This window comes from Mandrillus leucophaeus, unplaced genomic scaffold (genome assembly GCF_000951045.1).
Source record: "Mandrillus leucophaeus isolate KB7577 unplaced genomic scaffold, Mleu.le_1.0 Scaffold170, whole genome shotgun sequence".
Classification (NCBI taxonomy): domain Eukaryota; kingdom Metazoa; phylum Chordata; class Mammalia; order Primates; family Cercopithecidae; genus Mandrillus; species Mandrillus leucophaeus.
The window spans coordinates 2,175,682-2,202,590 of NW_012101699.1; the positions used below are offsets into that span (position 1 = coordinate 2,175,682).

General features: G+C 45.2%; 2 protein-coding genes across 4 annotated transcripts in view; one reads left to right on the top strand and one right to left on the bottom strand.

Moving 5' to 3' along the window:
- The window catches only part of GRM6 (glutamate receptor, metabotropic 6), a 17,081-nt gene extending 16,183 nt beyond the window's left edge, over positions 1-898 (top strand). The window contains exon 10 of the mRNA XM_011976889.1: positions 701-898. Within this exon, the coding sequence (XP_011832279.1) occupies positions 701-898 (198 nt within the window). The remainder of the gene's footprint in view (positions 1-700) is intronic.
- Positions 899-16,425: 15,527 nt separating this feature from the next.
- ZNF454 (zinc finger protein 454) overlaps positions 16,426-26,909 on the bottom strand; it is a 28,352-nt gene continuing 17,868 nt past the window's right edge. For 2 of the 3 annotated variants that reach the window (XM_011976879.1, XM_011976880.1), the window contains exon 5: positions 16,432-18,209. In XM_011976879.1, the coding sequence (XP_011832269.1) occupies positions 16,879-18,209 (1,331 nt within the window). In that variant the 3' untranslated portion in view covers positions 16,432-16,878. Of the gene's footprint in view, positions 18,210-26,909 lie in introns of all 3 variants that reach the window. The other variant, XM_011976878.1, reaches the window with a different exon arrangement.

A 26,909-nucleotide genomic window follows, 5' to 3' on the forward strand; every position in this document is an offset into this window, starting at 1 on the left:
AGTTTTTTGTGTTTTTTAGTAGAGACAGGGTTTCACCGTGTTAGCCAGGATGGTCTCGATCTCCTGACCTCGTGATCCACCCGCCTTGGCCTCCCAAAGTGCTGGGAATACAGGCTTGAGCCACCGCGCCCGGCCGCAATTTTTGTATTTTTAATAGAGACAGCGTTTCACCATATTGGTCAGGTTGGTCTCAAACTCCTGACCTCAGGTGACCCATCTGCCTCGGCCTCCCAAAGTGCTGGGATTACAGGTGTGAGCCACTGCACCCGGCTTTCATATGCTTTATAACTGCCAACCCATTAATGTGTCAGCCCATTGCTGCATCATTTATTCACATACACAGCAGAACATTTTATGCACCTGTCATTCATTTACGTGCCCATCTGCTTCTCAGTTCACTCTCTGCCCATTTATTCATTTGTATGAATTTGAAACAAGCTCTGGCTCCCACTTCCCCAGGTGTCTCTCTCTGTTAATAACCCCTCCTCACCCCTCCCTCCTGCCCACACCAGCGCTGCACGGAGGTTGCCAGCGCCTCAGGCGCCGGGGCCTCTGCTCATACTGTTGTCCTGGTCTAAGTGCTCATTCCCAGTTCCCCGACTGAAACAGACTCAGCTCCAGTCTGTGTAGTGAGGACTGTGTGGGGCGGGGCAGGGAGAGCAGGGCTGAGTCCCATCTCGCCCCCTCTTCCATGGCCTAGATCTACATTCAGACAACCACACTAACGGTGTCCTTGAGCCTGAGTGCGTCGGTGTCCCTCGGCATGCTCTACGTACCCAAAACCTACGTCATCCTGTTCCACCCGGAGCAGAATGTGCAGAAGCGAAAGCGGAGCCTCAAGGCCACCTCCACGGTGGCAGCCCCACCCAAGGGCGAGGATGCAGAGGACCACAAGTAGCAGGGCAGGCAGGAATGGGACTGCTCGCTGCCTCTCCTTTCTTCCTCTTGCCTGCCGGTGGAAGCTATACAGAGCCCAGGTCCACGGTGAACAGTCAGAGGCAGGGAGTGTGCGAAGACCACGCGCTGCATCGGTGGGGCTGGCCTTGAGAAGGAACTGGACCCAGCTCTGCCCTGATTCCAGCATGTGAGCTTCATGCTTCCTCACCACAGACCAGACTCGCTAGCCATGGTGGGAAACAGCCACCGAGAAGGTTCTAGCTCTAGAGAGGAACTAAATTTATTCTCTCATCCGAAGTCCAAAGATGATGATGAAGCCCCGGGCTTTGCCTGGATTGAGGATTTCCTCCCCTCGGTCAAACCCCATAACCTGGGGACTGGGCAGTGTGGAAGAATGTGTAGACCCCAGAATGAAACGTGGGGTTGGAGTGGAGGAGGAGCTGTCTCAGCAAGGGGAGACCTGGGGCTGTGCATCTGGACGGAGGCACGCAGGCCTGGGTAGGATTCCTCTGGCACGGAGGGAGAGACCCTGGGTGAGACCCCTGTGCACGTGGGAAGGGCCTGCAGGGGTGAGGGCGTGAGCTGAGGAATTGGGGTACACCCCCATGAGATTTCCAATGCCATGGACTTTCCTGCCATCCCCCCGGGACTGGGCAAGGTCAGACTTAGAGTATAGCTGTTTTCCTCCCCTGTGTGTACTCCCTTAAATCACCCCCAAACCTTGGCTGGGCGTGGTGGCGCACACCTGTAATCCCAGCACTTGGGGAGGCCAAGGCAGGTGGATCACCTGAGGTCAGCAGTTCGAGACCAGCCTGGCCAACAGGGTGAAACCCCGTCTTTACTAAAAATACAAAAATTAGCCAGGCGTGATGGTGGGTGCCTGTAATCCCAGCTGCTCGGGAGGCTGAGGCAGGAGAAACACTTGAACCTGGGAGGTGGAGGTTGCAGTGAGCTGAGACTGTACTACTGTGCTCCAGCCTGGGCGACAGAGTGAGACTGTCTCAAAAAAAAAAAAAAAAGACCAAACCCACCCCTGCAAACCTTCAGAAATTCAGATACTTGTGTGTAGTATGAGTGATGTGATACATGTGCGTAGCATGAGTGATGTGATACATGTGCGTAGCATGAGTGATGTGATACATGTGCATAGCATGAGTGATGTGATACATGTGCGTAGCATGAGTGATGTGATACATGCGTGTAGTAGGAGCGATGTGATACATGCGTGTAGTAGGAGTGATGTGATACATGTGTGTAGTATGAGTGATGTGATACATGCGTGTAGTAGGAGCGATGTGATACATGCGTGTAGCATGAGTGATGTGATACACGTGTGTAGTATGAGTGATGTGAGAACGAGGAGCAGGGTTGCATTTGTGCTGTGTTCGGGTCGGGGATGGGTTTAGGAGCTCCAGGTTGGGAGCAGTGACAGACAGCCATGTCCGTGGTGAGGGTGAATCCCAGGTGGATGGCTCAGGACGGGGATGGAAACTGTTCATTCCCCGTATGTACTGGGAAGACCCATTTGCAAGCTGAGCACCGGCCCTGGGAGGAAGAGGCTTGGGCTGCAGGTGCACGCACGTTTGTTTTTCATCGATAGTTTTTACGAAAAGCTTGGTTTAAGTTATGGAATTTTGTGTCCCTGGGAGTAGAATTTAAATTTGTTAAATTGACCACTGTTTAAGATCAATATATATTCTCTAGTATGTGATGTCTGGAGCTAGTTTTGAGGGTGAACCACACTTTATCCCACATACAAACTTTCCCACGCAGCTTCTCTGGTGCGTAGCTGGTTTTGACCTTGGGACTAGGTGTTTCTGCAGTTTTTAGGTAATTAACTTAAAAGCTTCTCCTCTGACAAACATTTTTGTTGCACTGCTGACTCTCCTTCTCCACATCTGTTGTGTTCCTAGGGCTTCTCCGTAGTGCGAACTAGGACGCTTCATTTGTTGCTGAAAGATTTCCAGAGTGTATTTATTCCGCAGGGTCTCTCTCCTGGGTAACGGGGCATGTTTTCTTGCCAAAGGCGGTTCCACACTCACGACTGTGTAGGGTTCTTCCCCTATGTGAACTCTGAGAGTCAGTGAGCTCTGATCTCCAGGGAAAGCTTGCCTGCATTTGCTGTTTCCTCAGTGTTTCTCCCACTCTGAATTCCTTGGTGTGCAATGAGTTTTGACTTCTAGTTGGAAACTTTTAGACATTGTTTTACATTCGTGTGGTTTTCTCCACTCTGAACTCTATGATTCAGAATTAGAAGCAGTTATTAGCAAAGGCACTTCCACACTGATTGCGTTGAGGATTTCTCCCCGCTGTGAGGGTCTGGCGTAGAGTCCTGGCTTCCCGCAGAAGGCTTTCACGCTCTGCCATGTTCAGCCTGCGGCCTCTCTAGGAACTCGGATGCACCGCGAGGCCTCTCCCCCTCCCGTGGGCTTTCTCACATTCGGTCTCCTTGCAGGTTATCTCCACGGCGTGAGCCATTCTGTGTACAGTGGGGCATCCTCTGTCACTGAAGATGCTATCAGATTTAGTACATTCACAAGGTTTCTCTCCTTCCCGAGTTTTCTGAGGTATACAAATAACTGACTTCCACAAGAGGGCTTTTCCACACTCCGTGTGTACACACGGTTTCTGCCTGTGATCATTTCTTTTATTATTTTATTTTTTCGAGATAGGGTCTCGCTCAGTTTCTTAGGCTGGAGTGCAGTGGCACAATCCTTGGTCACTGTAGTCTCGACCTGGGCTCGAGCGATCCTCCCGCCTCAGCCTCCTGAGTAGCTGGTGCACACCACCATAACCAGCTAATTTTTATTTTGTGTAGAGACGAGGTCTCACTATGTTGCCCAGGCTGATCTCGAACTTCTGAGCTCAAGCGATCCTCCTGCCTCCACCTCCCAGAGTGCTGGGATTACAAACATGAGCCATCGCACTTAGCCTCTTTGATCGTTTCTGTGGTGTTCAGTGGAGGCTGACACCTCCCTAAAGATATTCCTGGTTTTTTTTTTTTTTTTTTTTTTTTGCATGGGTTTGAATTCTTTGAGGTCTAATCAATTTATTTGGACCCCTGAATAAAGTTTTATGAGTTTTCTTCTATGTGTGGAATTTATAAGGCATTCTCCCAGTGTGGTCTCTCTTCTGTCGAGTGAGAGGTGACCTGTACCTAAGGTTTTGTCCCATTTGTTGCCCTGAAATTATTTCTCCCAGTATGAATTACATGTTCCAGTGAAAATGGAGTTCTGGGTTGGAGGCTTATTCCATGTTTACACTATTAAAATTGCAGTGCTCCTCTCTGAGATGAGAGTTCTAAAGCAGAGTAAGATTACGTTTTGATGTAAGCTTTACTCACTTATTTATAAGGTCTCACCTGTGGTCCACTGTGTTGAGACTTCTACAGAAGAGCTTCTGTATAGTAACCATATTCTGAGGCTTTCTCACTTGTGTGAATCTTCTGATACATTTATTATAGCTTTGTCACATTTCTTATCCTTTTTGCTCTTTAGAAATTTCCCCTTAATTTATTACATTCATTGCTTACTGTAAACAGTCCAGGTAACTGACTTTATTCCGTTACTTCGTGTTCAATAAATTTAACTTTTCCCAGAAGTCTGACTTGGGTCTTCAGTTGCTTCTTTATACAGATACTGTTTCATAAAACTTCTTCAAACATGGAATAAAATGCACAATCCCAGGTGAATCTTCCCACCATTTTATAGAATGAAACTGCTTCACAAATACTCTTTGTTATATTGATACCTTTGTTTCTAAATATGAAACATTCCAAACTGTAAATATTTTCCATCTCTTGGGCTTTGAGGAGGGAAAAAACTGCTGTAGTATGGACAGCCAGAGTGGAATACTGATGGTTATTACAAGTAGCTTGGGGGGTTTCAAAAATGACATTCCACGCTGTGGAGAAAAGGCTAAAGAAATGTAAGGGACAGGAACCAAAAACGAATAAAGCTCTGATAAGAAGAAACTGACCAGTTGGATGGAATTCCAAAAGGTATTCAAGGGTGTGGAGAAGTAAATTAGTAAAAGGACTGGATTTGGCTGAGTGCGGTGGCTCATGCCTGTAATCCCAGCACTTTGGGAGGCTGAGGTGAGTGGATCACCTGAGGTCAGGAGTTCAAGACCAGCCTGGCCAACATGGCAAAACACCATCTCTACTAAAAACACAAAATTAGCTGGGCATGGTGGCACATGTCTGTAATCCCAGTTACTTGGGGGGGCTGAGGCTGGAGAATTGCTTGAACCCAGGAGACAGAGGTTTCAGTGAGTCAAGATATCGTGCCATTGCACTCCAGCCTGGGCAACAGAGAGAAATTCTGTCTCCAAAAAAAAAAGAAAAAAGAAAAGAAGACTGGATTTGAAAATTTTAAGCCTCATCACTTCATTTGTGGATTACTGTTTTACTCTCTTTAGGCTGCTAGAAAAGAATACCATAGACTCAGTGGCTTCTAAAAACAGACGTTTCTCATAGTTCTGGAGGCTGGGAAGTCCAAGAGCAAGACACCAGGGCACTTGGTGTCTGGTGAGGGCTGCCTCCTTGTTCATAAACAGCATTTCCTTGCTGTGTCCTCATACGGTGGGAGGTGTGAGGGCATCCTGGGGTCTCTTTATAAGGGGTCTAGTGCCATTCCCAAGGGCTCTACTCTCATAACCTCCCACAGGTCCCATCTCCAAATACCATACATTGGGGGTTAGGATCTCACCATATGACTTTTGGAGCAACATAAATATTCAGCCTATGGCAATTACTCAGAATACTAACTAGTCTTTCTGCTTCTTGTATCTTTTCCCTCTTGTTCATCCTACACAGTAATATAAAAAATCACCGTTCCATGGCACCATGGTGCTGTGGCCCCATTGCTAGGGTCCCAGCCCTCTCCTGTCACCTCCATCTGGCTGTGATTTATTCTCAAATTTACCTGCAGACTCACATAACAGAAATAGCAGAAACGGTACATTAGTCTAGGGGAACATGGCCCCAGGCACTCTTCACTCATACAGTCTGCTAGATGAGGTATGATCAGAGCTCTCAAATATTGAATTTACCTGCAGTATCATTTTCCCATTCCGGTCTGCAGACAGGTAAAACTTCCAGGGCACACAGACCCTGTCTTGCCCATGCCCTGTGTGCTTCTTTAAGTCAGCTTTCGCATCGTGACCTTGCACTGTGTCATGGTTAAGGCTTCTTGAGGTCAACTCCAGCTCTGCTGGATGAGTGACCTTGGGCAAGTTACTCATTTTTCCCACAGTCACTGAAAGCCAGAGTCTCCTTAACGCACCCTGCAGAGGTGCCCAAATTGCTGGCCCCATAAGCCTACCATTGGTCCTCCCAGTCCTACCAATCGCTACCCACACAGACCCCACTCATTAACCCAGCCCCACGGCTGAGCAGTCCCAGGACCCCATCTCACATGCAGCTAGCCCCTCCTCACTGCCCCCCAGACTGCTTAGTCACTGTTGGTCCCACATGTACCCTTGGGTGCTTACGCTGTGCTAAGCACCTGGGATATATCAGCAGACAAAATAGACGGGAACTGCTTCCCTCATGGGACTTGCATCCTAGTGGTGGAGACACAAAATAAACAACATACAAAACTAACTAATAAATGACAGTGTATGTTAGAGGGTGATGTGCTGTGGACAAAGGGAAACAGCAGAGCAGGGTACAGAGAATGGGGAAGTGGCGGGGGGTGGCTGCAATTCTGAATAGGGCAATCAAGTACAGGCTTCACCTGAAGGAGGTGGGGAGACAGCCATGGAGGTATCTGGGGGATGGGCTCCTGCAGGGGGAGTGCCGAGCGCAAGGCCCAGGGGCAGGGGTCACCCTGGTGTTTCGGGGACCCAGCAAAGACAGAGGCATGGAGGAGTGGGTGAGGGAGGGAGACAATGTGAGGAAGGCAGCAGAGTGGAGCAGTCAGGGCTCTCCAGAGAACAGAGCCCAAAGGGTCAAGAGATTAGACGTAGATATAGATTAGATACAGATATACAGAGTTTTGCTTCGAAGGCCTTCAACTGACTGGAAGAGGCCAGCCCAGATTATTGGGGGTAACCTCCTTTACCTAAAGTCAGCTGACTGTAGCGGTCACCCACATCTACAAAACACGCCTTCACAGCGACATCCAGACCAGTGTCTGATTAAGTAACTGGGTACCACAACCTGGCCAGGTGACACATAAAGCTGTCACCTGAGGCACTGGGGTACGTATACCATGTGTGGCCCTGTAGGCCAAGGCCACTAAAATCATGGACTTCCATTTACTCTGGGTGAGATGAGGAGACACTGGAGGGTTTTAATAACAGTTAGAGGGTCTGACAAACTAAAAGGACCACTCCGGCTACTGCGTTGACAATGTTTTAGCAACATCTTTTGTACACGTGTCTTTTCAGAGCGTGTTACCTGCAGAATAGTGTAGTGGACACCTTTATTCATGGAAACAACACTTCTTAATCACGCACCCAAGCTGCACTCTTAGAAACATTTTATACACGTGTTTTTAAAAAGGGTTTCACGTGCTGAACAGTTGCGGTCACATTCATTCACGGGAATAATACTATTCTCAAACATGCACCACTAGCGTTCTTAGAAACATCTTTTTTTTTTTTTTTTTGAGACAGAGTCTTGCTCCATACCCCAGGCTGGAGTGCAGTGGCGTGATCTCAGCTCACTGCAGCCTCCACCTCCCAGGTTCAAGTGATTCTCCTGCCTCAGCCTGCGGCGTAGCCCGGCTAATTTTTGTTTTTTTTTTTTTTTTTTTTTTTTGAGATGGAGTCTCGCTCTGCCGTCCAGGCTGGAGTGCAGTGGCCGGATCTCAGCTCACTGCAAGCTCCGCCTCCCGGGTTTACGCCATTCTCCTGCCTCAGTCTCCCGAGTAACTGGGACTACAGGCGCCCGCCACCTCGCCTGGCTAGTTTTTTGTATTTTTTAGTAGAGACGGGGTTTCACCATGTTAGCCAGGATGGTCTCGAGCTCCTGACCTCGTGATCCGCCCATCTCGGCCTCTCAAAGTGCTGGGATTACAGGCTTGAGCCACCGCGCCCGGCCAATTTTTGTATTTTTAGTAGAGATGGGGTTTTGCCATGTTGGCCAGGCTGGTCTCCAACTCCTGACCTCAGGTGATCCACCTGCCACGGCCTCCCAAAGTGCTGGGATTACAGGCGTGACCCACTGCACCCGGCCAGAAACATCTTTTGATGTGTCCTTATATTTTGGGAAAATAATAAAAAGGAAGAGAGAGAAGAGGTGAGCAGAAATGTGGCAGCCAGAGTCACCAGTTCCTGAGATCCGTGGTGGTATAGCTTATTGGGTACGGGTTTGGGATCTATCACAAAAGCCTTCACATTTAAAACCGTTCTCTTAACTCTAACGTGATCTTGGACACGCTACTTAAGTCAAAGACTCCTTGCCTGTCAAGTAAGTATGATAATCATATCTAGCTGATAGGTAATCATCCATCCCTACAAACTTGAAGGTTTTTATAGAAATTTCATGGTATAATGTAGGAACAATGCACAGTGCCTGGCTCATAACGAGTGCTCAGTGAACTTCCCTCTCATGCAGTAATGGTAAGTACAAAAACCATTAGAGGCTGGGCGTGGTGGCTCACGCCTCTAATCCCAGCACTTTGGGAGGCCAAGGCGGGCGGATCACGAGGTCAGGAGATCGAGACCATCCTGGCTAACACAGAGAAACCACATCTTTACTAAAAATACAAAAAATTAGCTGGGCGTGGTGATGGGCACCTGTAATCTCAGCTACTCAGGAGGCTGAGGCAGGAGAATAGCTTGAACCCCAGAGGCAGAGGTTGCAGTGAGCCAAGATTGTACCACTGTACTCCAGCCTGGGGACAGAGTGAGACTCCGTCTCCAAAAAAAAAACCAACCAAACAAACAAAAAAAAAACACATTAGAAAGGCTAAGAGAAGTTCATGACTAAAGAAAACCTAAAAGACAAGAAGGAATATGACCTGCTTCTCAAGGAATGACCATTGATGCATCCTTTACCTGTCTTATCGCCAGCTTGGATGAATTCTTGTCACAGCTGCATAACTATACTCCCAAGATCCAGTTTCTCTCTAACTTTAGGCATCCACGTTTTCCTGCCATAGACTCATGTAACAAACCTCTTTCCTAATCACATGTCTTCACCTCACCATCCCGGCCCAACCCCACTGCCTACTTACTAAGTTTAAACTATAACCCTGGGGACAAAAGCCTCCAGGTTTCATTCTCTGCCTATGTACGCACTGATAAAGAATGGCAGAAGTAATATAACTGCGTAGGATTTTAAAAATTCTTCATTCGGCCTGGCGCGGTGGCTCACGCCTGTAATCCCAGCACTTTGGGAGGCCAAGGCGGGCGGATCACGAGGTCAAGAGATTGAGACCATCCTGGCTAACACAGTGAAACCCGGTCTCTACTGAAAACACAAAAATCAGTCGGGTGTGGTGGCGGTGCCTGTAGTCCCAGCTACTCGGGAGACTGAGGCAGGAGAATGGTGTGAGCCCAGGAGGCAGAGCTTGCAGTGAGCCAAGATCATGCCACTGCACTATAAGCCTGGGCCACAGAGCGAGACTCAGTTTCAAATTAAAAAAAAAAAAAAAAAAAATTTCTTCAGTCAACCTCCATTTTTAATTAGTAAAGACACAAAAAACTGGAGGATAAAAGGTTTGCTGCTGGACGTATTACTGAGATGAATTAGCAATTGAACTTCAGGTGGTTAAATACTTTTTCCAACTTTGGAATTTCTTCTTCACTGCAAGGAAAATTAATTGAGAAAGAAAGAAAAGTAATTGGGAACTTTTCCATTTTTTAATGCTCTGGTAAAATGTACATTATTATAGCAAGTATCTGCATCTTAGAAATTTGAAATATAAAACCCAAAACCAGATAATAGCTTCCTCTGTTTCAAGTGCTACCAAGGTCCCCTGCATGAACTAATGGGCCTGTGTGGTCTTGCTGCTTCAGCTGACAGAAGAAAGGAAAGGAAGGCGAGGGGAGGGGAGGGAGGGGAGGGAGAGAGAGGGAGAGAGAGAGGGAGGGGGTGAGGGGAGGGGAGGGGAAGGGACAGAGAGAGGTAGAGAGAGAAAAAGAAAGAGGAAGGAAGGAAGAAAGGGAGGGAGGGAGGGAGGGAAGGAGGGAAAGGAAAGGAAAGGAACTTCAGCCAGGTCTGCTACAAGCCACCACTATCAGAAAGTCCTCTGGGTTTTATTCTCAAACTGCTGCCTTTCCAGGGAAACAGGTCCTCGGGGTCAGCACCCTGCATCTTCCCCCTGTTCCTGGTTCTCTCACCCCCATATGGCTCAGCCTCAGGCCTGGCTCAGAAAGTGTGGATCTGAGACGGGGCTGAGCTGCCAAAGGCTGCAGCCTCAGCCTCAGCTGCGTCGGGCCTGGGGTCATCTGTGGTTTGCCTGCGTGGGACCTTTCCACATCCTGTCTTCTTTGGAGAAAGACCCTGGGTTTTTCTTGTGGACCCCTCTCTCCCACTCTTGGCTCATGTGGTTGGATGAACCCCACCTTCTTAGGCTCCAGGTGAGCACGTGGCCCCAGCCCTCCTCACCCACCAACCCCAGGCAGCGCCGACTTGTCCATTAGGGGCAGTAGGGACAGTGGCTGGGGCCCAGAGTACCTCTAGGGGCTCATGGAAATGTTTTAAGTTCTCCCCAAATTGGAAGGAAAACATTTTGTCTTTATGCCAACACAGTTGTAAAACAGATGGTAAAATGTGGTATAGCCATAAAATAGTTGTGAAATATATTGTGTATATATTTAAAATTTTTCTGTATGTTATGTTTTAGCCAGGCGCGGTGGCTCACACCTGTAATCCCAGCACTTTGGGAGGCTAAGGTGGGCAGATCACTTGAGGTCAGGAGTTCGAGATCAGCCTGGACAGTATGGTGAAACCCCGTCTCGACAAAAATACGAAAAATTAGCCAGGTGTGGTGGTGCATGCCTGTAATCCCAACTACTAGCCTGTAATACCTACCTACTAGGTAGGCTGAGGCAAAAGAATCACTTGAACTCGGGAGGCTGAGTTTGCAGTGAGCCGAGATTGCACCATTGCATTCCAGACTGGGTGACAGAGTAAGACTCTGTCTCAAAAAACAAACAAACAAAAAACCCTTTTGGCTGGGGACAGACAGAGCCTGCCCTTCCTGGGGCTGGCCAGTTCTTAAGCGACAGCAAAGACTGAGCTGGGCACGCTTTCGATACACAGCAACCAGCCAGAGCCGGGCCTCCTCTCTCAGTCCCACACACCCCAGGAGCGACATTCCTCTGCCTTCATCATCCCAGGGCCGAGCACCAGGCACCGAGGGAGCCCCTCTGCCCCCACTGTCCTTATAGCTTAGAGCCCACTGAAATTACACAAACGAGCCAGTCTAAACCATTCACCCTGCCCTGCCTTTCCCTCAGAAACTCAAAGAAAGGCTCTGGCTTCATGCTTCCCCCTACTCCCCACCGACTCCTGTCTTCTGCCTCCTGAACACACTGGTGCCTGGTCCACATGGCCCTGTGTGGCCTGCCCTGTCTCCTGTCTCTAGGAATAGTGAGTACATTTGTTATCCTGAGCCTCTCCTCTGCCTCTTTTGGCTCCATCTCATTAACTACCTCATAACAGAATACAAAACAGGATGGAAGTAACGGTTTCATGCAATTGTGAGGATTAAATGAAGGAATATATGTAAAGTTCTTACAATAGCATCTGGTGCCAGGCATGCCCTCAAATGTGAACTGTTAGCCCCAGTGATGGGGGTACAGCTCTTGATATTCCACAGCATGAAGCCTCTGCTTTCGAGGACCACGTGGGGTTTCGATGGTCACTGTGGGGGGTTCAGGCCAGGCTGGCTACAGAGAGAAACACTTGGAATGCTTTTGGCCATATATTAGTGTCATCTAATTAGATAACCAGGTGACAAAAATGCAACTTGTACATCTTAGAAACTGGGCACTTTTCTCATTTTATTTTCAGAAAGACACACTGATGAATAATTATTGTCAACATTTTTTTAAGGATAGTGATGTGGCTGAGGCAGGTGGATCACGAGGTCAGGAGTTCAAGACCAGCCTGACCAACATGGTGAAACCCCATCTCTACTAAAAATACAAAAATTAGCCAGGCGTGGTAGTAGGTGCCTGTAATCTCAGCTACTTGGGAGAATCGCTTGAACCCAGGAGGCAGAGGTCGCAGTGAGCCAAGATTGCGCCACTGCACTGCAGCCTGGGCCACAGAGTGAGACTCCATCAAAAAAAAAGAAAGAAAGAAAGAAAAGAAGAAAAGAAGGAAGGAAGGAAGGAAGGAAGGAGAGAAGGAAAGAAGGAAGGAAGGAAAAAGAAAGAGAAAGCGAGAGAGAAAGTGAGAGAGAGAACGAGAGAGAAAGAAAGAGAAAGAAAGGAAGGAAGGAAGAGAAAGAGAGAGAGAGTGGCATGTGGTACACAGGGTGGCAGATGGAACACAGGGAGTATGAGTGCCACCCAGTGCTGGCACCTGCAGAGGATGACCATCAGCAAAGCCAAGAGGTCCTTGAGTGATCAGAAACAACCAAGCTTGCATTCCTTTCCCTTCACAAACTGTTATAAAAATATTTAAATTGCCAAAGATATAATTAGCAGGAGTTGAGGTGCGCCAAGAAGCAGGGAGCCCTCCAACTGCAGGACAGAGGAGGGTGAGAGATGGATGTCTCCATACTGTGCTGCTGACTAAGCCAGTGCTATAGGGGAGGGTGGGGCAAAGCGCAAAGGAACAGGAAGGAAAGGAGAGGAATCAAACAGGGGGAGGCTATGGCGTTCTTGGATTAAGTTTGAATTAAATTGTTTTCTCCACCAAAATCATTCAGTTTAAAGCAATTTTGTTCCAAGACTGAGACTCGGGCACAGTAACCTGGAAGGCTGAGTCTGCTGCAGGGACAAAGTGCTGTTCTAGAAGCAGTTAGTGAATATGGAGGAAGGTAACGTCTTAGAGAGGCCACTGTCAAAACTGGGCAAACAGGCAGGCAGGGAGAAAGAACCCAGATGACAAATCAGTCAGCTGGAGATGAGGGGCACCCAGCAGGAGATGGGCAGTGGAATCTGAAAGGGGAAATCTGAAGCAATTTTTTTTTTCTATAACGAGGAGGCAGTTTCAGTGGCTGTTCCCAGAAGCCCATAGAAATGAAGAACCTGTCAAAGTCTGGATGCTAATTCCCTCCTCAAACTGGGCAGAGTGGAGCTGGCACCGTGATGGCTCTCAGAAGGCTCCGAGATGGGAGGAGAGGCCAGGAGCTGCTTCCCAGGCTCTTACCTTTTTCTATGGCCCAGGTGAGGGGGCGGGGAGACTGGCCTCATGTGAAGGTCACGGTCGCGGTGTGCCAGAACAGTCTTGTGCACTGCATGAAGCAGGCGCAGGCTGGACGTGTGAAGATGGAGCTGCTGAAGGTGGCACATCACCAGGTGGCCAAGGCTGTCCCTGAAGAGTCCCAAATCGTGGTCCTTCATCTTGCCACAGTTGGGTATGTCTACGTGGCCATTAGGACTAGAAAAGCAAGGTATGAAATGAACTGCTTTTCCTACGAAACACTGGCTGTTTGGGGATTAACCCAGCTGAAGGTGGGGTACGGAAAACTCCCTCTCAGTAGCTACTGAAATGTCTAACACTCCACAGATCCGCTGGTAGGAAAGACTGGCTGAAAAAGTCTTACTGCAGAGTCCTCAGAAATGCACTTTCAGGGGTTGAGCTGGGGCAGGTTAGAATGCCACATCATCCACGTGAGAAAAGTATGGCTAGGACCCAAGCAATGTCCACTCCCCTAGTTGAGAAGGCTACGTAGTGAGCTCATAATCCCACAGTATAGTACAATAAAGCCACTGCCTGGCCAAGTACTAGTACCATAAATATATTCAAGTCAGCCTGGGCACATCTAATAGGCCAGTGACTTACTTTTTCCCTTCCCAGCCAGGGATGAGTGAATAGGCATCTCGGAGGACTAATTTCATGAAAACCTAAGCCTGATGGCAGGTGAACTCAGGGAGAATGCAATGTCACCTCAGATGGGGGCCTTCAGGCTGCACTTAATGCTGCTGAACGCATAGCTCCTGGAGCCACGGCTGAGATGAATGAGATTCTTCATCCGGCTGCAGGCCTTGGCCCTGGCTCAACTGTAGGCACATACCAAGTACTGGTAGTTCTCATGCATTCACTAAAAATCAACCAACCAACCCAGCTTAGAAACGTGCTTCTCAGAGATTCAAGGCAAGGGGGTAGTAGTGAAGACCTGGCACATTACATGGATAGGGGTGAAGGCAGACATCTGTAGCAGTGAACACGGTTTTTTCAGGTTTACTCTGGAATCTGAGGGTGTCAGCCGCGTGAAGCTGCAGATGAACTTCTGAGGGCATGGGACACAGGCAATCCCAAGAAACCTCTTGAAATACTGTTTCACATGCAGTTTAATAGGGGAGAAAGTCTGAGTTGCTGATCAGTTAACAGGAGATGCTGGTCCACAAAGGTGGCCTTTATTAGATGAAGGCTGAATTTAGATTACTTGGACTTTGAAGCTGCTGGAAGCTTCCAAGTCTGTGTTGCAACCCAGAGCCCACTGAGTTCTACCATGATATAGAATATCCTCTTCTGTAACATGGGGGTGAGGTGCTGCATTCTGAGGGGTCAGCAGGTTGCTCAACTTGATGGACAGCACTTCCACAGACCAGGAACTTGCCACTTCACTTTCCAGAATAATTTGCTTGGCCTCCCATCTTCATTGCATGATATGTTCCAGCTTGCAGTGGTGCAGACTCCTCCACTCCTTGTGGTAGGGAAAGGGAGAGGGCCCCAGAGGGGGTGTGTGTGTGTGTGTGTGTGTGTGTGTGTGTGTGTGTGTGATGGAGCACAGATGTTATTTATCTGTGTGATTTCTACTGAAAGCACTGAAGGATTAAAGACGGTGAAGGTGGCGGGGCGTGGTGGCTCACACCTGTAATCCCAGCACTTTGGGAGGCCGAGGTGGGCGGATCACAAGGCCAGAAGTTTGAGACCAGCCTGGCCCACATAGTGAAACCCCATCTCTACCAAAAATACAAAAAATTAGTTGGACATGGTGGTGGGTGCCTGTAATCCCAGCTACTTGGGAAGCTGAGGCGGAGAATCACTTGAACCCAGGAGGTGGAGGTTACAGTGAGCTGAGATCACACCACTGCATTCCAGCCTGGGTGACAGTGTAAGACTCTGTCTCAAAAAAAAAAAAAAAAAAAAAAGACGGTAAAGGAACCATACCTGCAGGACTACTGTACCACTCAAACTTTTGAACATGGACGTGGCCCTTGCCAGAGAATGTCAATGGAGCTAGTGACCTCTTCTTGACTCACGGAATTACTCAACATTTTTCTCACCACTGTCAGTATAAGTCTTTAAATAGTGGAAGGCCCGGATGGAGGAGAGGAAATGACCACTTCCAAACGCAAAAGCAGAAATTCGAAGCTGTCTGCTTTCCTATGAATATAGAATAACTCCAGAAACCTAGAAAAAGCAGGGGAAGGACCAGGATGCAGCAGTTTATCCTGGGAGTAGGAAATGTACTCTAATGCAGTGGACACAGTGGACTGTCCAGCCGGGGGAAGAGTGGGTCAGAGCATTCTGAGAACTGGCCTTGGGGCTTTCACCTCTTGTATCAATTGCACATAGAGAAATGGGAAATGACAGAGGGAGGTGATTGGGAAAACTACAACTTACGCGGGTGGGATCATTGCACCTGAAGCTGAGCAAGTCCCTGACTGATGTGTAGAGTCACTAAGTACAGAAGAATTGGAGGGTGAAGGCGGCATAGGCAAAGCCCCTCTTTCAGGTACCATCCCAGGGTCAGTGAAGCTAAAGCCCAGAGGAAATGCGTAACTCAAGAATTTTGATCAAGTTGTGCCTTCTAGACAGAGATACCAAGTTCTGAAGGCTGGATTTGGGTGTGATATTCAAAATCATGGACTGTGACTGAGACCAGATCACCACGCTCCCCATGTGGGACAGTGATAGGTGGCACCATGCAGACAGTTGGGAGTTGCTAAGTCAGAGAGGGTCATTTGGGGCAAATGAATCATCTCACAGGGATTCTACAGGGATTAAGCCAGCAGACACACAGACCAGAGAGATGTGACAAGGGATGGTTTGAAGCAGAAGATGGGAAGCATAATTTAAATAATTGGTGGTGGTGCATGGTGACTGTACTTTCTTTACACTGGGCGTCGGTGGTGTGGGTGAGGAGAGGACTAAGGTTTCCATTAAAGGTGGCAACTGTCTTATGGAAGAGAATCTAGTAGAGTGAAATGCTTGTAGGCCATTTTACCTTTTTGTTCCTTTGCTTTTCAACTTTAATTTTTACAATTCCACAGTTTCTCTAATAGTCAAAATGTAATTTGATAAACCAATTTTAATGCTGTTAATGAAGCTCCATTTTGGTTCTGATACTTGGTAATTCAGACAAATCAAACAGTACTGCTATTTGAAGCAGTATTAAAGAATGAGGAGTTTGCCATTCTTCTTCTTCTTTTTTTTTTTTTTTTTTTGAGATGGAGTCTCGCTCTGTCACCTAGGCTGGAGTGCAGTGGTGTGCTCTCAGCTCACTGTAACCTCCACCTCCCGGGTTCACGCCATTCTCCTGCCTCAGCCTCCCTAGCTGGGACTACAGGCACCTGCCACCACACCCGGCTAATTTTTAATACTTTTAGTAGAGAAGAGGTTTCACCATGTTAGCCAGGATGGTCTCGATCTCTTGAACTCGAGATCTGCCCACCTCGGCCTCCCAAAGTGCTGGGATTATAGGCGTGAGCCACCACACCTGGCTGAGTATTTGCCATTCTTAAGTGCCCAAACCCCATGACACTGTGAAAGTTGACCCTCAGTAAATAAAGTGACGATCTTGATGTAAGTTTTCATAGTTATCCTCTAGAATGGATTATCTTACATTCAATAATTAATCTACTCAGTCTCAAAGGTCTTCCAGACAAACTGCACTCATGTCACTTTTCTCCAATATGATGTCTCTGATGCTGAATGAGGTTTGCGGTCTGGTTAAACGCTTTCCCACATCTGTTGCATTTGTAGGGTTTCTCTCCTGTGTGAATCCTCTGATGTTGAGTAAGGTGGGTGCTTCGGATAAAGGCTTTCCCACAGATTTTACATGTGTAAGGTTTTTCTCTGGTATGAATTCTCTTGTGTTGGGTGAGGGCTGAATGGTCACTGAAGGCTTTTTCACAGATGTTGCACGTGTAAGGCTTCTCCCCGGTGTGAATCCTCTGATGCTGGGCTAGTGCCGATTGATCCCTGAAGGCTTTCTCACACAAGCCACATCTGTACGGTTTCTCTCCAGTGTGGATTTTCCGATGTCGTGCAAAGGACGAATTATCCCTGAAAGCTTTCCCACATTCGTTACATTTGTAAGGTTTCTCTCCAGTATGAATTCTCTGATGTTCAGTAAGGGAAGAGTTCACCCTGAAGGCCTTCCCACATTCATTACATTCAAAGGGTTTCTCTCCAGTGTGGATTCTCTGATGCTGAAGAAAACTTGTGCTCTGATTAAAGGCTTTTCCACATTCACTGCATTTATAGGGTTTCTCTCCACTATGGATATTCTGGTGTTTGGTAAGATGTGCCCTGCACACAAAGGCTTTTTCACAAATGTTACATTTAAAAGGTTTCTCTCCAGTGTGTATTCTATGATGATGGGCAAGGTGTATATTTCGGATAAAAGCTTTTCCACATAAGTTGCATTCAAAAGGCTTCTCTCCAGTATGAATTTTCTGATGGTACGTAAGCGAGGAGCTCACTGAGAAGGCCTTGCCACATTCCTTACATTCGTAGGGTTTCTCGCCGGTGTGAATTCTTTGGTGATGGATAAGGTGCGTACTCTGGTGAAAGGCTTTCCCACATTCTCTACATTCATATCTTTTCTCTTTCACATGAATTTTCTGATTTGGGTTTTTTCCAGTATGAATTTTCTGATGTTTATTAAGAGTTGAACTCTTAGAGAAGACTTTCCCACACTCACTACACTCAAAGGCATTTTTGCGAGGCTGGAATCCCTGACTTTGAGCACTGTGAGGAGATGAGTTCATAGTGCTGCCAGATTCATCCCATTCCTGTCCACCAATCCCAGACGGGGTGCTGGGGTGAGTGAGCACCGCTCGCTGCAAACTCATCTCCTGGCCTCCACACTGCCACCCCAGCAGGCTAGCACACTTCCAGTGACTGCTGCTGCGGAATCTTTCCTTTATTGTCCATTGGCCCAATTCCTCTTCAGGAATCGCCACCCTGAGAGTAGATTTCTTACTGGCAGGCAGAGTCATCCAGTCTGAAACACATCAAAAATAAAAATGTCCGTTTTACCCTAGTAAAGCATTTGGATGGGGTGAGATGATGAGCCTGCTCATAATGCTAACAGGCAGGTTTCGAGTCTGAAGATTTTCTGAGGTAACAAGAAAGGACAGAAAAGAGGGGTGAACAGGGGACTATGGCAGGGGTTGACCTCATGTATAATGTATGAGGCAGGAGAGCTTGGAAGCATGATCTTAGAAGTCACAGGCCTGGCTTAGAATGGAGTACAACACATATTTTCTTTGTGATAATAGGGAAGTTATCTGATTTTCTAAGCCTAAAACAAAAACAAAAACAAAAACAAAAAAAGGATAAAGACCACATGATGCTAACAGACAAGAAGAAAAGTGCCCTGTCCATTCAAATGAGATGGTTTTTAAAACAACACAGATGTGGCCTTAAGAAACCACTGAAAATAGCAGTGAACACTTGGTAGGAAAAAACCTTGACTCTAGAGTAAACTAAAATCAACATATAGGCTCATTTGAGCATTCAGATGAATAATAAAAAGCCAGGCTGCTGTACAGGCTGTGTGAAATGTTCGTATCTACTAAAATAATAAGGACCTCCTATTGCTTGTGAGGAAGCAATGTCTCCAAACCCGGATGAATAACGTGACACCAGGGGAGGAAACTGTGCCATGAGACATTTTGTGGCAAAGTTATCTCAGGATAAACGCTGCAGCCGTAAGCACTGCCGGCAAGTATTCTCAGGGCAAACAGGAGAGGAGCTAAAATGTAATACTAAGGACTAGATTCTAAACACAGATGATGCAAAATTCATGAGAAATCCTATCAAGAACAAGCCATCCTTATTACCTCCTTTTCCCACTCACTCCAGAAAATCTTCTACAAAAAGGCACTCCTGGTATCTTTTTAGAATCAAAGAAACAAACTTCTTTACTTATTAGGAAAAGAAAGGTAAACAGGCATATTTCAAGACTAAAATCCTATTGAGCTCAGAATAATATATCCCTGTTCAAAACAAAGAACAGTCAAAGTTAAACATCAGTATTGCCAAATGTCAAAATGTTGAGGACTGACTTTCACTTCCAGCCCAAAGAGAGTAGCCCGTGGCAGACCAACATTTCCGCAGAAACAACTAGAAAATCTGAACTGAAAAAAGTTATCTGTCTGAAGGCATGAGATGTCACCCAGGCCGACTTTATAGTCTAATATTTGGGAGAGAATGAAAATATGGAGAGGGGATCCCAATACTCAGTGGCTTGTTACTCAAACATTTTATTGAATTCTTAAGGTTTACAGGGCAAAAGATTAAAGTTAAGCAGAAATCCAGAATTTTCCAGTCTTTCGGTACAACAGAACCGGGACCTTCCAAGGAGAGTCATGATAAACATGTGAAGCTCTCAGCTGGGACTCCTGCCGAGCTACAAAACTAGCAGCACGGGCAAACGAGCAGTTGACAAAGCTTTACAAATACTGTGACCAACCTCCAGCTATTCAGCCCTTGGCTGGAGGAGGATGGTTTGCTTGCACTCTAGCTGCTCCTAGGGAAGGTAAATCTTCTCTGGAAGAACAACATCTAGAGCCTCTGCTCTCCCTCACACATGGTGTCAGGGACGCAATAAAAAAAGGCCGGCTGTGCTAAGAAATTGAATGAAGAGGGAAAAACAGACAATAGAAAAAGAACTTCAGAACACAGGCACCAGAGTTATCAGATGAGAACCTTAAAACAACCGCGATTAACGTGTTCAAGGAAATGAGAATGAGAATTACAACAAAGAACTGGAACAGAATAATCAAATGGAAATTCTAGAACTGAGAAATACAGTAACTGAAATGATGAATTCAGTATCTTTAACAAGATATCAAACACAGCAGAAGAGAGGAACAGTGAGCTACAAAAATACATAAGCAGAAAATATCCATAGTAACACACGGCTAAAAAGACAAACACTATTTAAAAAGAAAAAGGGTGAAAAATGAACTCTGAGAAAGGTTATAAACTCTAAGGGTAACTACAAAGAAAATTCACCTAGGCACTACTGAAAGCCAAAGATTAACTTGAAAGTTGCTTGGAAAAAAAAATGATACATTACCTTTGAAAAAGCAAAATTAAGACTGGCAGTGTCTTAATGAAAACAATGGAGCCCAGAAGACAATGAAGTAACATCTGAAGTGTTGAAAGAACCAAACTGTCAAGCTACAATTCAACACACAGAGAAAATATCTCTAAAAATTAAACATGAAGTAGATATTTCCATACAAACAAAAACAGAGATGGTGTCACCAGCAGATCTACATTAAAAGAAACACAGATGTGGTCCAGGTAGAACAAAAATAATTCCAGGTGGAAATATGAAAATGTAAGAAGGTATGAAAAGCAATGGAAAGGTTAAATATGTGGATAAATAAAAATACAATTGATTACATGAGACAATAATTATAATGTCTTAATGGATTGCAAATATATGTGGAATTAAAATATATAGCAAAAATAAAGGTAGAAGGAAGAAAATGCTGTTAATTTTTTTTTTTTTTTTGAGACCGAGTCTTGCTCTCTTGCCCAGGCTGGCGTGCAGTGGTGATCTTGGCTGACTGCAAGCTCTGCCTCCTGGATTCAAGTGATTCTCCTGCCTCAGCCTCCTGAGTAGCTGGGACTACAGGCGCACGCTGCCATGCCCAGCTAATTTTTTTTTGTATTTTAGTAGAGACAGGGGTTCACTGTGTTGCCCAGGCTGGTTGTGAACTCCTGAGCTCATGCAATCTGCCTGCCTTGACCTCCCAAAGTGCTGGGATTACAGGCATGAGCCACTGTGCCTGGCCAAAAATGCTGTTAGTTTTTAAGATTGTACCACTGTCTGGGAATTATTAAAAGTAAAAAATTTATTTTGGACAGTAATAAGCTGGTTTTATTTATTAGCATTAACAATAAAAGACTAAGTAAAGAAGGTTAATTAACAAGCTAATACAGAGTAAAAATGGCACAATAAAAATATTTAATCCAATAGAAGGAAGGAAAAAAGGACAAGGGATTTAAAGCAAGTAAGTGAAATATAAAATAAATAATAGGATAGTAGATATGAAATCCCATACGTAGTAACTTACCCAAGTTATTTTTAAAAACTAAGATTTTGGCCCAGGTGTGGTAGCTCTCACCTGTAATCCCAGCGCTTTGGGAGGCTGAGGTGGGCAGATCACGAGTTCAAGAGATCGAGACCATCATGGCCAACATGGTGAAACCCCATCTCTACTAAAAATACAAAAATTAGCTGGGCGTGGTGGCGGGTGCCTGTAATCCCAGCTACTCGGGAGGCTGAGGCAGGAGAATCGCTTGAACCTGGGAGGCAGAGGTTGCAGTGAGCTGAGATCATGCCACTGCACTCCAGCCTGGTGACAGAGTGAGACTCCACCTCAAAAAAAAAAAAAAAAAAGATTGTGAGACTGGATACACAAATAAAACATAATTGAATATCACTTAGAAAAGAAATACCAAAAATGTAGACACTGAAATAATAAAAGAATTAAAAAGGATATATCTTACAAAAGAAAGGTGCTATATCCATACTAATAACAGACAAATCACACAGTATTTGAGAACATAGACTTTAAGGTACTTTATATAGACAAAAGGGTCAATTCTCCAGGAACATACAACAAATTTTCATTTGTATGCACATAACATAACTTTAAAAATGTATAAATGAAAAATAGAACAAAAAGGAAAAATAGATAAAGCAATAATCACAGTGAAATATGTTCATATGGCACCCTCAATGACTCAGAAATCAAACCATTAAAAAAAAGAATGGGCTGGCCAGGTGTGGTGGCTCATGCCTGTAATCCCAGAACTTTGGGAGGCCAAGGCAGGTGGATCACCTGAGGTCAGGAGTTTGAGACCAGCCTGACCAACAAGGAGAAACTCCACCTCTACTAAAAATACAAAATTAGCCAGGCGTGGTGGCGCATGCCTATAATCCCAACTACTCAGGAGGCTGAGGCAGGAGAATCCCTTGAACCCGGGAGGTGGAAGTTGCGGTGAGCCAAGATCGTTCCATTGCACTCCAGCCTGGGCAACAAGAGTGAAACTACGTTTCAAAAAAAAAAAAAAAAAGAAAAGGAATGGGCTGGGCATAGTGGCTCATGCTCGTAATCCCAGTACTTTGGGAGGCCAAGGCAGGAGGACCACTTGAGTCTAGGAGTCCAAGACCTGCCTGGGTGATATAGTGAAACCTTATCTCTACAAAAAATTTTAAAAGTCAGCCAGGCGTGGTGATGTGTTCCTGTAGTCCCAGCTACTCAGGAGGCTGAGGCGGGAGGATCGCCTGAGCCCAGGAGTTCAAGGTTGCAGTAAACTATGATCACACCACTGCACTCCAGCCTGGGCAACAGAGCAAGAACGTGTCTCAAAAAAAAAAAAAGAAAAGAAAAAAGAAAAGAAGAAAAACAAAAGTAAAAGAGAAAAAGGGGGCCAGGCGTTGTGGCTCACACCTGTAATCCCAGCACTTTGGGAGGCAGAGGCAGGTAGATCATGAGGTCAGGAGATCGAGACTATCCTGACTAACATGGTGAAAACCTGTCTCTACTAAAAATACAAAAAATTAGCCGGGCACGGTGGCGGCGACTGTAGTCTCAGCTACTCAGGAGGCTGAGGCAGGAGAATGGCGTGAACCCAGGAGGCGGAGCTTGCAGCGAGCTGAGATGACGTCACTGCACTCCAGCCTGGGTGACAGCGAGACTCTGTCTCAAAAAAAAAAAAAAAAAAATGATCTCAACAACCCAATAAACACATTTGACTTCAAATTCTCAATTGTCCCCAATTAATCTACACTTTCAGCCCAATTCTTATCAAAATTCCAGCAGGAATTTTGTGAAAATTGAATAGCCAATTCTAAAATTCTAAGAGGAAAGGACAAAACTGGAGAATTTACATCAGCAAGTGTAAGGCTTATTATAATGCTAGAGTAATTAAAGCAATGTTGTGTTGGCACAAGATTAGATAGAAAGAATGAAAGACAATAGAGTCCAGAACAAATGTGTACACAAACAGACCCATGGAACAGACTATAGAACCCAGAATCAGACCCACGGACATGCAGTCACCTCATATATGGCAGAGGTGACAGTGCAGTACGATGGGGGAAAGATGGGCTTTTCAGCAAATGATCCTGGGTCAACCGGACACCTCTACAGAAAACAATGAGTATCAATCTTCCATATAGACTGTAGACCTAAGTACTTAAGACAAAATACTAGAGCTACTACGGGAAAACAGATCTTCACGGGCTTAAGATGTCCTAAATAGAACACAGAAAGCACTAACCATAGGCAGAAAAAAAAAAGATCTCTGATGAATTCAGGTGTCTGAAAATTCAGAATTTGTATTTTTCAGATGGCGTCATTATCCAGAGTGGGAGATGCCGTTTGCAATGCACATATATGACAGGATTCTACATTCGAATACCCAGGCCTGTAAGCCAGTAACAAAAGACCAGACAACAAAACAGAGAGTGGGGCAAAGATGTATAGTTACTTTACAAGACAGGGCATCGAAATACTAAAAAGAAGAAGATCAACTTCAGTTATAACCATCCATCCTCTAGAATGGTAGAAAAAACATTGTAAAGATAATACTAAATGTATGAGAGATGACATGGAAACCCTGCATTTCACTGGTAGGAGTATAAATTAGTACAACCACTTCGGAAAACCATGTGGCTATGTCTGTTAAAGTTTGCATATGCATAATCATAGTACTCCTAGCTATTTAATCAACGAAAACGTGTACCTAATATTTTCTAAAAGTTGCACAAGAAATGTTCATAATGGTACTATTTGTAATAGCTCTAAGCTAGAAATGAACCAAATGTCTAGCAACAGTAAAATGTACAAATAATGACAGGTTTATATGGCTGAACATTATACAGCAACGAGAATGAACCAACTATTGTTCCAAGTGACAACAAGGATGAATCTCAAACATACTGTTGAAAGCAAGAAACCAGACATGAAAGAGTACATACTGTATGATTTAAAGTTTACAAACAGGCAAAACAAATCTGTCACCAGAGTAACTGTTACCTTTACGACAAAAGAAATTGCAAGGGGACTGGGTGGTTATAAGGGGTGCTGGTAATGTTATATTTCTTGATATGAGTGCTGACTATGCAGGTATATTTAAACAGTAAGAATTCACTGAGTTGGACATTTATGATCTATGTACTTTTTGTATACAGATGTATACAGAAAACAGTTTCTGTATAAACTTCAAAAAAAGTTTGCTTTAAAAAATCTGGGAGATGGCTTTCAAAAATAATCAATAAAAACACCAGTTTCTAGCTTTCTTTTCTATCAGCTATTGGATACTGACATCTATTAAAACATAACGTCTATATATAAGAGAATACATGACTTAAAATATTTTTTGAGGGTAATTATTTGACTTTTTAAATATTTTATATTACATAATAACACTCATCTTCAAAAAGAGTTTATGAAGAGGGGCATCAAATGCATCCTGGTTTGACCACACTGAAAATTAATTGAGGTGTGAATTAATCCAGTTCAGTAAGACGGGACTTACTGGCACTGACCTAGCGTGCAGCACGAAAGAGCACTCTGCACTCTGGTGTGAGCAACTCAGGCACGCTCACTGGAGCCCAGGTCACTCCAGGGCAGGCTGAATTAAGGAGCCATATCCCTACCTGCACTGGTCCATATTAAAAAAAAAAAAAAGATGGTGTTATAATACTTAATGTAGGGTTTGAAGTGGCATGCAAGTAATATGTTCCAAGCCTCCTTTATAATGTAGTCAAGAGGGTCACACCCAGGGAGGGACCAAACACTAGACCAATTCACTCCTCAATCACCCCAAGTTTCAAGAATTGGTCCCATCAATTTCATCTCGAAGTGGAAGTTAGGATGAATAAAATAAGAAAGATTGGGCCGGGCGTGGTGGCTCACACCTGTAATCCCAGCACTTTGGGAGGCTGAGGCGGGTGGATCACGAGATCAAGAGATCGAGACCATCCTGGCCAACACAGTGAAACCCTGTCTCTATTAAAAACACAAAAATTAGCCGGGTGTAGTGGCAGGCACCTGTAGTCCCAGCTACTCGGGAGGCTGAGGCAGGAGAATGGCGTGAACCTGGGAGGCGGAGCTTGCAGTGAGCTGAGATGCGGCCACTGCACTCCAGCCTGGGCGACACAGCGAGACTCTGTCTCAAAAAAAATAAAATAAAATTAAATTAAAATAAATAAATAAAAATAAAGACTGCTTTAAGGTCAGTTTACCCTGCCCTTAGGTGCCCAGGTCCTCTTCCCAACTCAAGGGAACTAGGGGATTTGCCCTTTCTAATGTGGCAAAAGACTAGAGGCTTGCTTTTTTTTTTTTTTTTTTTTTTCAGGAGAGCAAAACAAAGTTGCTCTGGACTGAAGATGCTTGGGGTTGGAGAACTGTGTTGGGGCTGGAGAACTGTGTTGGGGCTGGAGAACTGTGTTGGGGCTAGAGAACTGTGTTGGGGCTGGAGAACTGTGTTGAAGACTGAAGCCCCACTTACCCAGAACTTCCAAAAAGGACATTAGTCTTCCCACTGTCTAACTGGGTAGGCAATGAGGGATTACTAGCTAGCTGAGGAAAGCCTCTCACAAGAAAGAAATACCAAAAGCATCAAACAGAAAACTAGAGAAAATGGATCCAATGATGGGAGAAGAAAATGTTTTTGAAAATCATTCTCTTTAAATGTAAGATATTTTAGCTGTAAAACAGCAATAAGAGCTTATTTTTGAAAGAGGCAATATTCACAATATTCAGAGAAACAGGAGTTCTTGGAAATTAAAAATGATTAGAGAATTCAAAAACGAAATAGAGAGCTCCTTTTGTAAACAATTAGAAAACCAGAACAAAGTATGAAATGACTGTTTCAAGGTAAATGACAAACGTTGGTGGAGGACAGTGGTCCCTGAGAGAAGGGAAACAAGCTAGGTAAGACCTACGGATGCCCCAGTTTAGTCCCTGGAGCAGACTCCAGGTCACAGCATAGGACCAAAACAGAGCCCAGGGGTCTCGATAAATTGAGGGGACAGAGGTCAGGGTTTCAGAAGGCCGTGGCTACAGTCTGTGAGCCACCGAAGACAAGAAAGCCACCAAACCTGATTTGCCGTTTAAAACTGTCCCACAAGTCTCTGCTCCTGGCCCAGAAGACTTCACTGGTTCTGCCAAATATTTAATAAAGAAATAACAGCATTTTGACACAAATTTTCCCAGAAAACAGAAGGAGAAATTTCCCAATTCATTTTGTAAGACTAACGTTACTCTGAGACCAGAGACAGAGAGGTTATAAGGAAAGGAAGCTATAGACTAATATCGCTCATGAATATCAATGCAAACTCTTTAACAAAATGTTCACAAATTCAATTCAGCAATACTTAAAAAGGATAAGTAAGTCAAGACTAAGTTATACTTGTCCCAGAAATACAGCTTTGACTTGCTCCTTAAAAACCAATGTAATTCCTTTTATCAACGACAGCATCATCTTAAGGTTTGAGAAAAACATTTGACAAAAATTTAGTATATTTTTGTGATAAAACTCTCACTTCAAACCAGAAATGGGCATAAACTTCCTCAATCTGATGAAGAGCATCTACGAAAAGCCTAGTGCTAACATCATACTCAATGGTGAAAGGCTGAATGCTTTCCCACTAAGATAGGGAAGAAGG